At 36.8% G+C, this 18,103-nt stretch overlaps 1 protein-coding gene across 1 annotated transcript; it reads right to left on the bottom strand.

The window, feature by feature from the left end:
* Positions 1-5,986: 5,986 nt before the first annotated feature.
* On the bottom strand, positions 5,987-17,983 carry LOC117332282 (amiloride-sensitive sodium channel subunit gamma-2-like). The gene is made up of 6 exons (XM_033891167.1): positions 17,811-17,983; positions 9,404-9,596; positions 9,207-9,249; positions 7,121-7,271; positions 6,815-6,909; positions 5,987-6,186 (listed from the first exon to the last, which is right to left on the bottom strand). The coding sequence occupies exons 1-6, from the start codon at positions 17,981-17,983 to the stop codon at positions 5,987-5,989; spliced, it is 855 nt and encodes a 284-aa protein (XP_033747058.1).
* Positions 17,984-18,103: the final 120 nt, after the last annotated feature.

The following is an 18,103-nucleotide window of genomic DNA, read 5'->3' as shown; positions in this document are numbered from 1 at the left end:
AGCATATTTATGAACATGTTCTTGTATTTTCTAGCTGAAAATATAAATATATTTATAGGCTTTTGTATATATAATAGCAAAGTCAATAGGCCCGTTTTTATGTTGATAATTTATTCCACCACATTATAAATTATTTCTATCTCGTTGTTACAGAAGTCACACTTAACGAGTTCTCAATTTCTTCATATACATTCCATTTAATTTAGCTGTTTTCTATTAGTTCGTTAAATCACTATCAAAACATGTTATATATGTATTTGTATCCTGTTTTCTTTTGAATAATATTAAAGTTTTATGGAATTAGTTGGTGTTCACTATGTAGATTTTTCCCCGATACGCTTTTTTCATTGATTCACATATTCCCAAATACTTTATAAAATTGCTTGAGGCTATTTCAAATATTTTTTTTTTAATTTGAAAACTGAAAATAGATTTATTTAATGTTTAAAGACAAATACAAACAGTATACCGTCATTGTATCAATCCTGAATATAAAAAAGGGGGATTTGTTGTCGATAGTGAAACATTGGTAGGGCCATATTTGAGATTTAATTATATCATCCAAGGCTCTGTATCTCTTATATGTAACCATTACCCATGCATCAAACACGTTTCCGAAAAAGCATTGCTAATTTCATACATCTGGATGAAATCAATTCCCAAGGCAGTTATTTTATTAATTGCTTAATTTTCTTCTTCAAAGCTATTGATTCAAGATGTAGTTTCCATTGGTTGACATCATCTTTTTACCGATAAATGTACTAATGCCAATCATTTTCAGTCATCCTTCAGTAGAAACTTTTTAAAATACTTCCCGTTTAATAAGTTTAGTTTCAGATTGCCAGATCAAGTTTAGAAGGTCCTTAATCACCGTCTGAATCATGACAGATTCTAGGGATTAATAAGTGGTTAAACTTTGGGAAAATATACGTTTTAAGACATCAATCCGTCCTGTCGGTGTACGGATTCACCTAGACCACATTTGGAATATTGTTTTAGTGTTCTTTTCCACTTTAATTCATTTCAATTGTTTTATTCATGTAAACTGAAAAATTTATTCTTAACTACACTCAGGGATAAATTATTTTCTCAGCTCTAAGGTATGGTCCGAATGCGACATCAATATATTGCATGAATTTCTATAATAAACATCATCTGATCACAAAAAGAATAGTTTTTCGGAAAGAATGAAAAGGAGAAAACTTAAAAGAGTGAGAATGAGAGAACAAAGAGAGAAAGGTGAGGCAAGGAAGAGAGAGAGAGAGAGAGTAGAAAAAGGAAGCTATAGAATACTCATTCTTCCTCTTAACTCACACATTCTATTTTCTTACCACTGATTTCAGAGAATATCTACTAAACAATGCGAAATAATTCGGCAAAGCTTTCTAGCTTTCTAGCTTTCTACACATATCTCAAAGTGCCTTCTCCTATTGAATAGTTTCCAGCGTTGATATGACCTTGGTTCCAACTCACTGACCGCATCATTTCCAGAGCATATATGAAGAGCATGTCAAATAATTCCTCGAAATTCTTCCACACATACATCGAATGATCCAGTAAGGTCCCCTGCTCTGGATGAGGTCTGCGGAGTATTTCCACAGAATCGTTTTAAATAACTCATTACATTATATTTACACAGACCAGTTGAATGAACAATGTACTATCGTTCCATTCTTTATATCTTAAAAGTCTAATAAAAATTCTTTATTTCTAAATCTAAGAACGTGACTGCTTCCTATTATATTCACCATGTCCTTAAAGACATATTCATATTCTCTGCATTGTTGAACACACGGGAGGAAAATAACAAAAACAGGTGTGTTTCATGTGCCAGAAAATATCAGAAGCTGAATAAAACATCTGTTCATTTAGGTTTGGACTTCATCGACCAGTGTGGTGCCAGATGATGGCGCTGTTAACTTAATAGGAATGACTGGCGTTGTATCACTTTTCCGTTTTCCACATAATCCAATCAGGATAAGAATGACCAATTCGAAAAGCTCTGACAATGTCAGCACGGACATGCCTATCCAAAGTCCAAGTTGTCCCTCCGATGTCGCTGACAAAATTTTCCTCCTGTCCATTAAATAATATTAATCAATTGGCGAAAACATACAAGGAATTGTGATTGATATTGGGTATGGAATACACAGGTTAAAAACCAAAACGAACAGAACAGGGTGAACTCTGTCAATAAAATGCAGTTTAAGCAGATTTGTTCTTGATATCTCAAACCGGTAATAGTTTAGTTCATATATTCATGTAGACTTTCCACGTACATTTTAGAATGGTGGGTATATATATATCTGTACGATGGTCAAACTATCATCTTACTGTTATTAAAGTTTGACCAACACATGTAATATGTATAGATACTTGCGCTGTGCTGTGTATCGTATGTAATGTTTGTGCAAGTCCCTGTGTCATATGATGTCCTGTGTACCTGTGTATAGAGTTGTTATGGTGACGTATGAGAGGTGAGCGCAAGGATGGATTGAGTATTTCATTTTGACCCCGCATGACCCTATACCCGTGCACGTGGAAAAACCTGCCCAGTTGAATGTACTAACAACAGCTATAGACCCTGCCGGATCAGGTCATATAGAACGAAGCTTGTGTGCTTTACAGCCACAGTGCTAAACGGTTGCCTCCGTTTTTTGTGTGTGTGTTATTGTAACATTGCTTGTGATATATTTGGAATTTGCAAGAAGAGAAACCAATACTAAATACTCCTGTGACACGTCTTTTGATTATGGAGTGATAATGGTCCTCCACTGACTCCTTTGCGTTGAAATTAATATACCTGACACGTACCGTGTATGCCTCTTCTTCATTAAAAGCTTCGACTGTGAGTGTGGAAAAGTACACCCGCACCAACATCACATTGTCACTGAAACATGATTAAACCAGAACGGTAATTCGATCGCAAACAACCTCAGTTTAAAATAAACGCCTGCATACCTGAAAGAGGTGGGAATAATCGACATGAATTGTCGCAGTCGATCACTTAAAATATCTATGGCATATATGCAATTAGTGATAAAATCTGAAATAAATTTGTAATGGCACGGTTACAAATGCATGAAATTAGACGTCAATAAATTCACTTATTACCTCAATGAAGTTGCCGTTTCATTCTTGTCATTTAGTATTTTACGGATCACTGGCTCCATTGATCGGGATGGCCAGCGGGTCATGGTAATAAACTGTTCAAATTTCTTCTCACTTGAAATATAATCATACGAGGGTAATTGTTATATGATTTCGAATTTGTTAAAATCATCTAAGATTCTTAATAGTATCCTTAAATCGGTAACAGGGTTTAGTAAATATTTCCTAGAAATAAGACATTATATGTGTCAATAGTGTTTGAAACTGTTACTTTATCAGGTTAACAATCCATCTGGTGAAGTGTGAGAAACTTTATTGAATCGTTTCAACGTATACTGAAAACTTAATCATGTTATCTAAAAAATAACAGAGAATACCAACATAATGATGAAACCATAAATGTAACTCAGAAGTGACAAAACGAGGACAAAATATGAGCAAAAAATAAATATTTGTATAGAATCAATTGATAAAATACGAGCAGAGAAGGACCGAGTATTAGGTGTTGTTTAAGCTGAGGTTTACTTTATTGAATTAATTATTGCATAAATTTTTTTATTATCATTTATAATTACTATTCATTATGTGTGTTTGCAAATATTATATTTCATCTATCAAGTAAGTATATATGTCATTGGAAGGACTTTTTTTTATTAGCCACACGTAATTCAGTGAGACAGTACTTAACAGGTGAAATTAAATTGATTATTGATAAACGCAATATGCTAACTTCGTATCAAATAATGATAATATTAATGAACGAAAATTAAGGTAAGAGCTAGTAAATAAGTTTTTGCCGACATTTAAAATTATCAGTAAATAAATGAATTTCGAAGAGTAATGCAAATCATACATTTCTGACCTTATATCTAACCATTGGTCAGTATAGTCGCAGGAGCATTTCAATAGTCCAACAAAATATCAACATAAGCACGTGAGAAGTTATATATATATTTTCCATGTAAGGTTTTACATTGTTATAGAATAGAATAGGGCCTTATTAAGAGAGATAACATATGCATGATACCACATAGACCGTTACATATGCTATATGTTTATGTCGGTTGCTATCGTTTCCACAAGACACAAACAAAAATATATGCCTAATTAAGCTTGAAATACGTCTATAGAAATCATGGTTGACTTACTTGCATGGCTGTTTGCATTCAGGACAATGTGAATGAACGGTCTGGTGGATAAGCTTCTTACATTGCAAATCTAAGCAAAGAGACATCTAGTATCAAGCTATATTTATTTTTATTTCATTATCATATATGTTTGTATAACACTGATTTTGATCTGAATAGAAAGTTTGTATTGTGACAGGAACTCAGGTATGAAGGGTTCATATATACATAATACGCTTTTTTTTCAATTATTTTATTACTTTCGGCCGAACGGCCTATCAGTCACAAAAAGATTGTACATGAAATACATAAAATGCAGCATGGCGTATACAACAGCACATCGCATATCGAGAATGAGACATCATAACATCAATGATTATAGAGTAGATAAAGTAGTCGTAATTACCGAAATCGATGTTTTATTTTGAAAACACAAGGAAGTAAAATATGTGATGCAAAGCTTACAATGTACGGGATTCTGTAAAGAGGTTTAACTGATACGATCAGTACGACGGTCCATATACACCTCTACAAAATACACATACGCACTTAATGTTTGTCCGCAGTTTCCTAAAATGCGTCGTCGAAAAACTGCAAATGCAGCTGGTTTTGCCCAGTGTCGGTCACATTTCATTGTCAGATTTTGCTTTTTGTTTATTTTGACAACGCAGTGTTGGCCCGTAACGTCCTTGCCACTTTTCGAGCTTTGCTACATACCATTTGATAAATCCCGACTGCCTGATGAAGCACGGGTGGCCCATTGAGATCACGGATGCACCATTCAATTCTAAGTCCATTTTGACTGCATGTAGTGTTTTCCTATTATCGACAATCAAGGTTGCCCAACCTTTCATTCTTTCAATCTGTCTCCTCCCCTTAACATTTGTACCTTATGGTTTTACCCACACATAACACCTAGGCTTATAAGGTCAAGTGGGCCGTCTCAATGGGCCACCTGTGCTTCATCAGGCAGTCGGGAATTATCAAATGATATAGTAATATGTTAAAAGCAAAGCAGAATCTAACGATAAAATGGGTCCGAAACTGGGCATTAACCAACTGCATATGCAGTTTTGTGACCACGTCTTTTCCAGGCGTATATGGGCCATCGTAGATCAGTTATTGTTGGCAAGGTAGAACTATAAATAGTGATGTTATTGTACTTATATAGAGCGGTAAATGTACCTGTAGTCCCCTGACATTCTCCGTAGTCATTTTCACATCTACACTTCCTTGCAACCAGGCTAGCTAAGCACTCCTCCAGACATGACTGTAACGAGACAGATATAAAGTGTCGAAAAAGTCAGGAAACACGATAATTTTCATTGTGTTAACAACAAAGGTAACTTTTTGTCTAAATAAGCAATAAACATTTGATGTGGTACGATAAAATTTGGTATGTGGGATTAGAATGTTTTTATTTAAAAAGAAAGATGCGGAGATCAATAAAAGCATACCAGTATGTTAGGGAACAGATTTGAATTGTCACATCTCTGATTTTGTCCTGGTTTTCTATTGTATTCTGTCTGTATAAAGGAAACAAAACAACATTAACCGGGTTTTGTGGTAAAAATAAACATAAAATTATTGATTTGAAAATTGTACAGATCCTCATTAACATACAACTTATGGTGAGGCTTCTTATTACATATGAACAGTTAAAGTAAAAAGAAATACCGACACCGGTAAACCGACCTGTGTACATTGTGTGGGAGAGATAATAATGCATAGTCTTTTGCAAATCTGAATTATGTACTACTTTCAAAAGTACCCACCAACGACATTGCAATGCGGATATCAAAGCCAGCCGACAGTTTGACGCCGTCTGAGCTCTCTGCTAAGAATGAATTTTTGTTTCCGCTGCCATATATGCGAGTGTTGATACCAATGGATTCCGCAATAAAAGGGATGAATTCTTCATGATTAAGATAAATCAAAAGTTCCAGTCCTTTATTGGAAAAAAAAATCTTGACAATACAGCATTATATTAACCTAATCTAATAATATGATATAAACAAAAATCAATCGATATTACTTGCTTGCTAAACAGATTTACTATGTTGTCTTAGGTATCCATGCACCGTGTCCTCAAATCTTAGATACCTGTATGATTAATATTGACCTCACTTCCTAACAAATTTGTCTTCCTAATCTGACACGGCCTCGCCATTGACGTTTAGTTTTGCCTCTTGAGAAAGACTAGGTTTTGGTAGAGACATAATTGGATTATCCCTTAAAAAAAGTAGCTGCTACACTTTTAGGAGTGGGATGACATGTTCACTTTTTGCCAGTAAACTGTGCCCGGTTAAGGTTTCCTGTCAATATACTTCAGTGGTAGCAGTAAATAGTCTGCATACGTTCCGTGCAAGGAGACACTCAAGAAAATATTGCAGCTTGTTGCCGCACACCGAAGAGGCGAGCCTTAAATTGCGGATAGGACAATATCACACCAAACAGTTTCTAAACAACTCTAATCAACAGATAGCATTGCTAGCAAGAAGAGTGAACCACTAGATTCAATAAGTGTTTTCTTCAAGGGATGCAGATCATTCAACGAAAGGTAGATAATAGCTCACCTTGTTCTGGTCCGGCTGTATGAACAGGGACGTTTGGAGCTTTAACCTCATAGCATGTGCCATATAATTCATCCTGTTGTATTGCAAAATGCAACCTGAAATGAATTAACAATATGGTATCGTTACAATTGATGACACAGTTCAAACCAATATGATTAAACCATCTCTTTTACAATTGAAAAGAGCGGGCCGATTTAAGATATTATTCAATCAGAACACGTTATAATTTTAAGTATTGCCTCATTTAAATAATCGTACCTATACACGGACTAATTGTATTAAATAAGAGTGTAACGTTTAACTTACGGGCTATCAACACAGTCTGTGCCCTGAAATGTACACTTCAGTAGAATGTCGTCAATTGAGAACGAAAACGGGTCTTTATCGTCGTCGCCGTAATCCTCCTTGATGACTTGGAGTTTTTGCACAAACAACTTTCTGGCTTCTGCAAGGTCACCTGCGATTCGTGAGAATTCTTTGGGTGTGCATTATTATTTTTTTTTTAAAACAAAGCACATAACAATTTGTATTTGTTAACTCAATTATGCGATACAGTATGATTTTAATTTTAATACATAATCATAAAATAGACGATATTACAACATGCGTCAATGTATATAACCCTATCGACAACAGATTGGGGTGATGAGATTGTTCGCTGTTTTTGAACTACATGGCGGGACTATCTGGTAGCTGGTAGTTCATAATTTTATGTTCAGGACATAACATCACTTTTTTGTGTGACTAGACACGGGACACAGTAGACGATCGGTGATATAAGCTTCCATAGGAAACAAATCGTCCAAGGAAGTGATATAAACAGCCGCCTCTGATCTTTTTTCTTGTTGGCCTTGTCAATTGTTCTACTGACTGAATTATCGCGACTCCGCTGTCGATGCATGAAAAGATAACGCTGCCAAACACAAAAAATTAAACATCACAAGATCAACAAATATAAGGTGGAAAAAACAACATTAACACAACACAATGACAGGGTATGTTTTAGACTAATGAATTCGAGGATGTGAAAAATTAAGGAATGATTGTCAATACTGTTGCTATCATTGACAAATGAAAGGAAGTGATCCTCGTGCAAATGAAAATTCATTGGTCACGGTATGACTTTGTAACATTGTTTAATGTGTTTTTTGATGTTTTAGAATAAATATTTGTTGTAATATTTATTTTTTTGTCACTCGAAACACAAGTGCTCGGTTTCGTAGATTAGAGAGAAACAGTAAATAACAACAATACTAAAAGCCCAGAACTCATACAACTTCTAAAAATATCTGTCATCATTATGAATGAATGCTAATTTTTGAGTCTTGCGGTTATTTACAGATGTCATAATATTGTTTAAAGAATAAATCCGAACCCCTCGAAGGATTGTAGTCAAGTACCCGGGATATTCAGAGATCGAGAACTATTATAACGATGTGCATTTTAGTCGCGGATAAGTGCGGGATATATTAGATATTTAACTTTTACTTTACTTTACTTAAATATCGAATTGCATTGTCGCACTGGCGGTTTGGGATGTAAATTCTTATAAAAAGTAATATTAGTAACTTTGAAATCAGCATATGATAACAGTATCGCATTCGGTACAGATACTGAGGTAAAGTCATTAGCTTGGTACAACACTTATTTTATAGGATGAGGACAACTACAACACCTATTTTATTGGAAAAGGACGATAACTACAGCACATATTTTATAGGATGAGGACAACTACAACACCTATTTTATAGGATGAGGACAACTACAACACCTATTTTATAGGATGAGGACAACTACAACACCTATTTTATAGGATGAGGACAACTACGATACCTATTTTACAGGATAAGGACGAAAAACTACAACACCGATTTGATTGGATGAGGACAACTACAACACCTATTTAATAGGATGAGGACTACACCTATTTCATAGGGTGAAGACAATTACAACACCTATTTAATAGGGTGAGGACAACTACAACACCTATTTGATAGGGTGAGGACAACTACAACACCTATTTGATAGGGTGAAGACAACTAAAATATCTATTTGATCGGATGAGGACAACAAAAACACTTATTTTTAGGATAAGGACAACTGCAACACTTATTTTTTTAGGATGATGACAACCACAACACATTTATTTTAGGATTAGAACAACTACGATACATTTATTTTAGGATTAGAACTTCGATACCTATTTTTCAGGATGAGGACGAAAAAGTACAACACCGATTTAATAGGATAAGGACAACTACAACACATATTTTATAGGATGAGGACAACTACAACACTTTTTGTTAAGATGAGGACAACTACAACACTTATTTTTTAGGATGAGGACAACTACAACACATTTTGTTAGGATCAGGACAACTACAAAACTTACTTATTTTGTACGAGGAGGATGCCGTCTTCACTGCATCTGATATCTGTAATATGCAAAAACATCTTGAAATGGTTTATGCGTTTAAGATAAATTTAAATATCAAGAAGTCCATCAGTTATGCCAACATTTAATAAATATGGACTTTATTTATTTATTTTCAGAAACAGTTAAACACCAATGTAGTAAGTTGTACTCACAATGGTGGTTTCCCCGGCCTTGTCGAAGTCCGATAGATTCACTCCAAATTTTTGCTGCGTGGCATACAATATAGCCATCAGTTCTTTATTCTTTTTCACGGCAGAATACGGACATGGATTAAGACTGCAGAACCGGAACACAGGAAACGTGACATTTCCCGGGCTTAGTTCTAAAGATGTCGCCAGGTGTCCTCTGAAAAAATGCACATAGCTGTAATACGAAATCATATTTTGCGCGGTTGCCTATTTGTTTCCTGTAATTGTCCGTCCAATAGGTGAAATAGATTGACAGACATTAATTATTTCATAACCATGCCCTGGATTCAAAACGACTGTGGCATAAACTACTGTTACTGAAGGTGTTGAATTCCTCCAAACAACAATAGAGACAACATTGAATGCCATATTTATCCAGGGTGATGGGCTTTTCCTTAATCTTTCTTCCCTGCAGATAGGGCGTAAGGATTCGCAAGAGGCGACTATTTTTTCCTCTTCTTTCTTAAACACTTTCTTATTCCTAATGTCTCCCTTGCCACTGCCTCTCTTTTGGCCTTTAGTTGAGCGTTTGCCCTTGCAAGGAATACTTTGGGTTTGTCCTTCCTTCTACTAATCGGTCAGCATTTCGGGCGTGTGACGACTGGTTTGCTAGTTGTCGGTATAATGTGAACGGATGGGATTTCCTTCTGCATGACTTCGGCAGCATGATTCAGTGAGGTAGCACTATATACGCACGCACAGCCGTCTCCCAAGACATAGAGATATTACACATATATGCATCTCGCACACAGAGTATAGACAATCCTTAAATGACTGTGGATAGGACGTCAAACAATTTACAAACTATCTTAAGCAAGACTCATTCTATTTCTAGATCGAACCTCGATAAAAATAATGGACGTAATATAGATAAACATATCATCGCGCCTTTGAAAATCATTAGCTAACAATGTGTAGTTAAAGGCGTTATACGGTAAGATAATCCTGGATAACTGAATTTGAACAATAAACGCCTCTGTGGATTTTAGGCATTGAAAATAGCAAAACTGATCCAGGAAATATTATTTTATTCTCTTATTCTCTTAGTTTACAATCTCTTTAAAAGGCCACGCAATCGCTAACACCTGATATCAAGGTGATATTTTAAAAGTTTTTGCGACAAAAATAGCAAACAAATGATCAAAACTATAAAATGCTCGTACAATACTACGTAACTATGGTTTCGAGGATAAAATACAGACGCTATCGCGGATTTTGTTTTAATGGACGATTCCTGTACCTTGGGGAATACCACATGAACATTGTAGACGCCGTATATCCATTAGGATTTATTAAACATTAATTATTTCCCATTACTTCCCCGGTTGAGTATACTGCTTCCTCATGCATTTCTTATGACACTATTTATATCACCATTCTGCCGTTACGCTCTAAAGCATTCAGCCATCCATAGAGATCGTTTACTACATCTGGGATTACTATCACTTTTATAACCAATATAAAACCCCGTTACGTATTTTTCATTATTTTTATAATTTCTAGCTAACCTGGTCTTAGTAAGCATATGACCTGTCAGGTGCCCGCGTTTTTCTATGATCCCTTCCTACTATTCTTTAACAACTGAATGCATTTTGACCTAATTTAATTTTTGTAATACGTAACATTTTTTTATAACTAGTGGTTCCTGGTTCGAAGCCTCCTGTGGGAAGAGGTAAACATTTAACATCGATGGCCCTAATAGGAGATATAGAGATACTTTCTTTCAATGCTACTTGTCTGAGATGGTTTTCAACAAATTTGACCAGAGGCATCGTTTTGGGTGAGACAACAGTGAGGGAGAGGAGGCTGGAAACGATAGTTGAGATAGAGGTTAATCCTTTATCTCAATACTAGTTATGATTAACTAAATGCCTTTTGATTGTTATCCCCCTGTAGCATACTGGGAGTGGGGATGTGGAGGGGGGTACGATATGGGAAATAGAGGATAATCCTTTAATACCCTGTACTAACTGAATGAATATTGATTGGCCGCGGGTGATTGAGTGGCACAGTCGTTACACACTTTACTTTCACGTAGATGGCTGGGGTTCGATTCTCCCATCGGACGTGAAAAGGTAAGGTGTCAAACGTCCGATCACGTGGGTTTTCTCTGGGTAATCCAGTTTCCTCCAACAGTAATACTGCTCGCGCCACCAAAATAAATATAAGTTGATATAACTTGTTTTGCAATCGTTATAAAATAAAGTTTACATACAAATTCGGTCAGAAGCACCTTTACATGTAGTGCGACCCATACGTATCAAGAGTAATTCTTTCTAATGTTGTTTTAGTAATACTTCTATTTTTCCAAAAGTTTGCTCACATTTGACAAAACTTTAACATTACATATGGTAACAAGAGGCCCAGGGGCCTTAACGGTCACCTGATTCTAAATTAAAACCCTTATATTATTGTAGTATGTATTCTCTGTAGCAAGTATATAGTGGCACTGTTGGCCATGGTGGCCATCTTGGATTTCTGACCGACCCAATAAATAACAACACTTGGTCAGGACCATCTAAGGATAATTTCTGGTAAGTTAGACCTGAATCCCACTGGTAGAATTTGAGAAGTTTGAAATAGGCATTGTTCAGGAAAACCATGATTGCACAATCATGTTATAAAATGGCCGCCATGGTTGCCAAGTCAATGATTTTACTAGGCCGAAAAATAACAACAATTTGTTCGCCCTCCTTCCTTAACATCCTCACCAATGGCACCAGTGGAACTGGAGAAGAAGTTTAAAATGTGTTTTTCAAGATGGCGGCCATCTTGGATTTCTGGCCAACCCGATAAATAACAACACTTGGTAAGGACCATCTCAGGATCATTTCTGGTAAGTTAGAGCTGAATCCCACTGGTGGAATTTGAGAAGTTTGAAATAGGTGTTGTTCAGGAAAACCATGATTGCGCAATCATGTTACAAAATGGCAGCAATGGCGGCCATTTCAAAGTTTTTACAAGGCCGAAAAAATAACAACACTATGTTGGCTCGCCTTCCTTGACATCCTCACCCATTTCCAGCTCAATGGCACCAATGGAACTGGAGAAGAAGTTTAAAATGTGTTTTTCAAGATGGCGGCCATCTTGGATTTCAGACCAATCCAAAAAATAACAACACTTGGTCAGGATCCTCTCAGGAACATTTCAGGCAAGTTTCAGCCCAACAGTACAGGTGGAACTAGAGAAGAAGTTTAAAATGGGTTTTTCAAGATGGCGGCTATGGTGGCCATCTTGGATTTCGGACCGACCCGAAAAATAACAGCACTTGGTTGGGATCATATCAGGATCATTTCAGGCAAGTTTCAGCTCAATAGCACTAGTGGAACTTGAGAAGAAGTTTAAAATGTATTTTTCAAGATGGCGGCTATGGCGGCCAGCTTGGACTTCAGAGCGACCCGACAATAACAGCACTTGGTCAGGATCATATCAGGATCATTTCTGGCAAGTTTCAGCTTAATAGCACTGGTGGAACTCGAGAAGACGTTTAAAATGTGTTTTTCAAGATGGCGGATGTGGCGGCCATCTTTGATTTCAGACCAATCCAAAAAATAACAACACTTGGTCGGGATCATCTCAGGAACATGGCAAGTTTCAGCCCAACAGCACTGGTGGAACTTGAGAAGAAGTTTAAAATGTGTTTTTCAAGATTGTGGCTATGGCGGCCATCTTGGATTTCGAATCGGCCCGAAAAATAACAACACTTGGTCAGAATCATATCAGGATCATTTCAGGCAAGTTTCAGCCTAACAGCACAGGTGGAACTTGAGAAGAAGTTTAAAATGTGTTTTTCAAGATGGCGGCTATGGCGGCCATCTTGGATTTCGAATCGGCCCGAAAAATAACAACACTTGGTGGGGATCATCTCAGGATCAGTTCTGGCAAGTTTCAGCCCAACAGCACTGGTGGAACTTGAGAAGAAGTTTAAAATATGTTTTTCAAGATGGCGGCTATGGCGGCCATCTTGGATTTCGAATCGGCCCGAAAAATAACAACACTTATCACAGGATCATTTCTGGCAAGTTTCAGCCCCACAGCACAGTAGGAACTTGAAAAGAAGTTTAAAATGTGTTTTTCAAGATGGCGGCTATGGCGGCCATCTTGGATTTCGAATCGGCCCGAAAAATAACAACACTTGGTCAGGATCATATCAGGATCATTTCAGGCAAGTTTCAGCCCGACAGCACAGGTGGAACTAGAGAAGTTTAAAATATGTTTTTCAAGATGGCGGCTATGGCGGCCATCTTGGATTTCGAATCGGTCCGAAAAATAACAACACTTGGTGGGGATCATCTCAGGATCATTTCTGGCAAGTTTCAGCCCAACAGCACAGTCGGAACTTTAGAAGAAGTTTAAAATGTGTTTTTCAAGATGGCGGCTATGGCGGCCATCTTGGATTTTGAATCGGCCCGAAAAATAACAACACTTGGTGGGGATCATCTCAGGATCATTTCTGACAAGTTTCAGCCCAACAGCATTGGTGGAACTAGAGAAGAAGTTTAAAATGTGTTTTTCAAGATGGCGGATGTGGCGGCCATCTTTGATTTCAGACCAATCCAAAAAAATAACAACACTTGGTCGGGATCATCTCAGGAACATTTCAGGCAAGTTTCAGCCCAACAGCACTGGTGGAACTTGAGAAGAAGTTTAAAATGTGTTTTTCAAGATGGTGGCTATGTCGGCCATCTTGGATTTCGAATCGGCCCGAAAAATAACAACACTTGGTCAGGATCATATCAGGATCATTTCAGGCAAGTTTCAGCCCAACAGCACTGGTGGAACTTGAGAAGAAGTTTAAAATGTGTTTTTCAAGATGGCGGCTATGGCGGCCATCTTGGATTTCGAATCGGCCCGAAAAATAACAACACTTGGTGGGGATCATCTCAGGATCATTTCTGGAAAGTTTCAGCCCAACAGCAGTGGTGGAACTTGAGAAGAAGTTTAAAATGTGTTTTTCAAGATGGCGGCTATGGCGGCCATCTTGGATTTCGAATCGGCCCGAAAAATAACAACACTTGGTGGGGATCATCTCAGGATCATTTCTGGAAAGTTTCAGCCCAACAGCACAGGTGGAACTTGAGAAGAAGTTTAAAATGTGTTTTTCAAGATGGCAGCCATCTTGGATTTCGAATCGGCACGAAAAATAACAACACTTGGTGAGGATCATGTCAGGATCATTTCTGGCAAGTTTCAGCCCAACAGCACAGTAGGAACTTGAGAAGAAGTTTAAAATGTGTTTTTCAAGATGGCGGCTATGGCGGCCATCTTGGATTTTGAATCGGCCCGAAATATAACAACACTTGGTGGGGATCATCTCATGATCATTTCTGACAAGTTTCAGCCCAACAGCATTGGTGGAACTTGAGAAGAAGTTTAAAATGTGTTTTTCAAGATGGCGGCTATGGCGGCCATCTTGGATTTCGGACCAACCCGAAAAATAACAACACTTGGTTGGGATCATATCAGGATCATTTCAGGCAAGTTTCAGCCCAACAGCACAGGTGGAACTTGAGAAGAAGTTTAAAATGTGTTTTTCAAGATGGCGACTATGGCGGCCATCTTGGATTTCGAATCGGCCCGAAAAATAACAACACTTGGTGGGGATCATCTCAGGATCATTTCTGGCAAGTTTCAGCCCAACAGCACAGGTGAACTTGAGAAGAAGTTTAAAATATGTTTTTCAAGATGGCGGCCATCTTGGATTTCGAATCGGCACGAAAAATAACAACACTTGGTGGGGATCATGTCAGGATCATTTCTGGCAAGTTTCATCCCAACAGCACAGTAGGAACTTGAGAAGAAGTTTAAAAAGTGTTTTTCAAGATGGCGGCTATGGCGGCCATCTTGGATTTTGAATCGGCCCGAAAAATAACAACACTTGGTGGGGATCATCTCAGGATCATTTCTGACAAGTTTCAGCCCAACAGCATTGGTTGAACTTGAGAAGAAGTTTAAAATGTGTTTTTCAAGATGGCGGCTATGGCGGCCATCTTGGATTTCGGACCCACCCGAAAAATAACAACACTTGGTCGGGATCATAACAGGATAATTTCAGGCAAGTTTCAGCTCAATAGCACTGGTGAAACTTGAGAAGAAGTTTAAAATGTGTTTTTGCAAGATGGCGGTCACGGCGGCCATTTTGGATTTCGGACCGACCCGAAAAATAACAACACTTGGTGGGGATCATATCAGGATCATTTCAGGCAAGTTTCAGCTCAATAGCACTGGTGGAACGTGAGAAGAAGTTTAAAATGTGTTTTAAAAATGGCGGCTCTGGCGGCCATCTTCGATTTCGGACCGACCCGAAAAAATAACAACACTTGGTCAGGACCATCTCAGGATCATTTCTGGCAAGTTTCAGATTAATCCAACTGATGGAACTTGAGAAGAAGATTGAAATGTGAAAAGTTTACGGACGGCGCACGGCGGACGACGACGGACGAAGCATGAAGGCTATAGGTCATCCTGATCCTTTGGGTCAGATGACCTAAAAGGCCTTGCATTTTGTTGATATTAGAATAATTACAATAATGATTAAGAATAATTTTGTCTAAAATGTAGAACATTTACATGTTCGTATTTGAAAGGATAATGATATTCATCGCCATTGTCATGGGAACAAAGATTGCAAGCTCTATTTTCTTTCGGAATCCCTATCCATCTTCCAGTTTCTATTAGTAAATGCATATTGGATGTTCTAAACTTATGTATGGCTTGTCTTTTTTTTATTTTAGCTTAACTAGGTATTTTTCGATTTTAAAATTTATTTTGAAAATAGAATAAGTATGTCCTCTTGAGGAGGTCTATATCTTTAAACCATTTCTGAATAAACTGATCTTGCAATCTTTGTTTTACAGTAAATTTCAAATAATTTCTGTCAAATGTACTTTAAACCAGTTTCTGTAAAGATATCATAAACATTGCTTTACCATTTAAACTCTATTGTTTCATTTGTTTGTAAATGAAACATTAAGTCATACATATTACTGGACAGATTATTACACGTTATCAATCTATACCAAAACATAATTATTCTACTTTTAAATTCAATACATAAAGTGAATCTCTCCATACACCATAAAGTTCAGTGTGCTTCCCCTAACACATAATACACGTTTGCAAAATTGCAAATGTAGTTTTTCAATAGCACTTATTTCCATAGTTCCATACCTCTACAGAAAAAAAAGTATTGGTAGTACAAGAGAATCAAATATTTTTAATTGGAGGTCTACAGGTAAAGGAATATTTCTGATTTTCTTATAAACAGCATACTTTTGTATATAGCGTTTTTAGACTGTTCCATCAGTTTCTGCTTTAAAATAAAATCCCGTTGTAACTTATCAATACCCCTAGATATGGAAATGATTCAAGCATCTCAATCTCTTCATTAATATTTTGAACTGATGTTGTACTCGATATTTTCTCTTTGAAAAATTACCTATTTGGGTCTGATTGGTATTTACATCCAGCTTCCAATCATTTCAATATATTTCAAATGCATTAAGAACAGACAGTAATGACAATGCAGAGAAAATGGAAATATACATTTACAATTGTATATAGTTTTATTGATATTTCACGCCACCCTACCGTTACCAAGCAAGTGATCAAGGGTGCCTTTTGGGATTCCGAATGCTCAGTCAAATTCAACAAAGTAAAACGAAATGTTAAAATCAATTCTGTGAAGAAAAATAATGATAGAATATATACAATTAATTTGAAAATGACGAATCAATAAATACAGACCAAAAGCGTCCCAAAAGGTAAAGTAAACACAAAAACAAATAAAATATGAAAGACCAAGTATTGGCCGTGGATGGTAGAGAACAAAGCACAGGGAATGTGTATGTACAACATAGCAACAAAGGAAACAATATCAATTGTTTTCCAGTCACGTATTTACGCTCATGATCTTAATGCCATTTTCTGTTATATATTTGTTGAATGTATACAGGTATCGGTATTTATATTAAACAAGTAAATGTATGTATACATTGACACCAAAGAGAGATGCAATGCCGATAATATCACTACAAATGATGTGGTTTCTTTTTTTCTTAAAGCGTCCCGTTCATATATAGAATACAATTAAATAATGGACAATGGGGAAATCTTCGTCCATAAAAGGCTAACTACGCTTTAATTTTTTTGTTCCAAGAACAATAAAATGACACATATTTTACAATGCTTAAGTGTAGTATTCATTTTCGGCACTATATCTTCGACAAATGCATTCAATAAAGTAACGCGCTGTCCCTTTGTACAACTCTTTTCACTGAAGCGACTGATATGAAGATTTGTTTAGACTTGCCTGTTACAAATACAACATGTAGACATCACATCTGTAATAAATACAACATGTAGCACTCACGCAGTGAACTGCCTGTGAAGCCGGGAGATCTGATAACATGTCATTGCCATACAGCCAAGAGTCAATACACACCAGAATATCCTCTGTAGGAGATACTTTGAATCTGCACATCGGCCACATCCGTGTATTGTGGTGTAGCCAGCGAATTCCTTGATCGCATCCACAACCACCATGGTCATATAAAATGTATTACCAATGTGAATATCCACTCAAGCCCAACTCAAGTTCAATATTTATTGAAGAAGTAGAATATTAAATATCTTCTTAAATTTTCTTTGTTCGTGTGTTAAATG

This window comes from Pecten maximus, chromosome 8 (assembly GCF_902652985.1).
Source record: "Pecten maximus chromosome 8, xPecMax1.1, whole genome shotgun sequence".
NCBI lineage: Eukaryota > Metazoa > Mollusca > Bivalvia > Pectinida > Pectinidae > Pecten > Pecten maximus.
The sequence above is the reverse complement of the archived record's forward strand: the minus strand, read 5'-3'. Positions and strand labels throughout refer to the sequence as shown.

Excerpts from the sequence above, each read along its gene's own strand:
- LOC117332282 (XM_033891167.1), bottom strand. The coding sequence starts at position 17,983 with ATGGTGGTTGTGGATGCGATCAAGGAATTCGCTGGCTACACCACAATA. Across the intron at positions 9,597-17,810 it reads CTTCACAGGCAGTTCACTGC|AGGACACCTGGCGACATCTT; the intron begins GTGAGTGCTACA and ends GCATTTTTTCAG. Across the intron at positions 7,272-9,206 it reads ATCCTCCTCGTACAAAATAA|GTGACCTTGCAGAAGCCAGA; the intron begins GTAAGTTTTGTA and ends CACGAATCGCAG.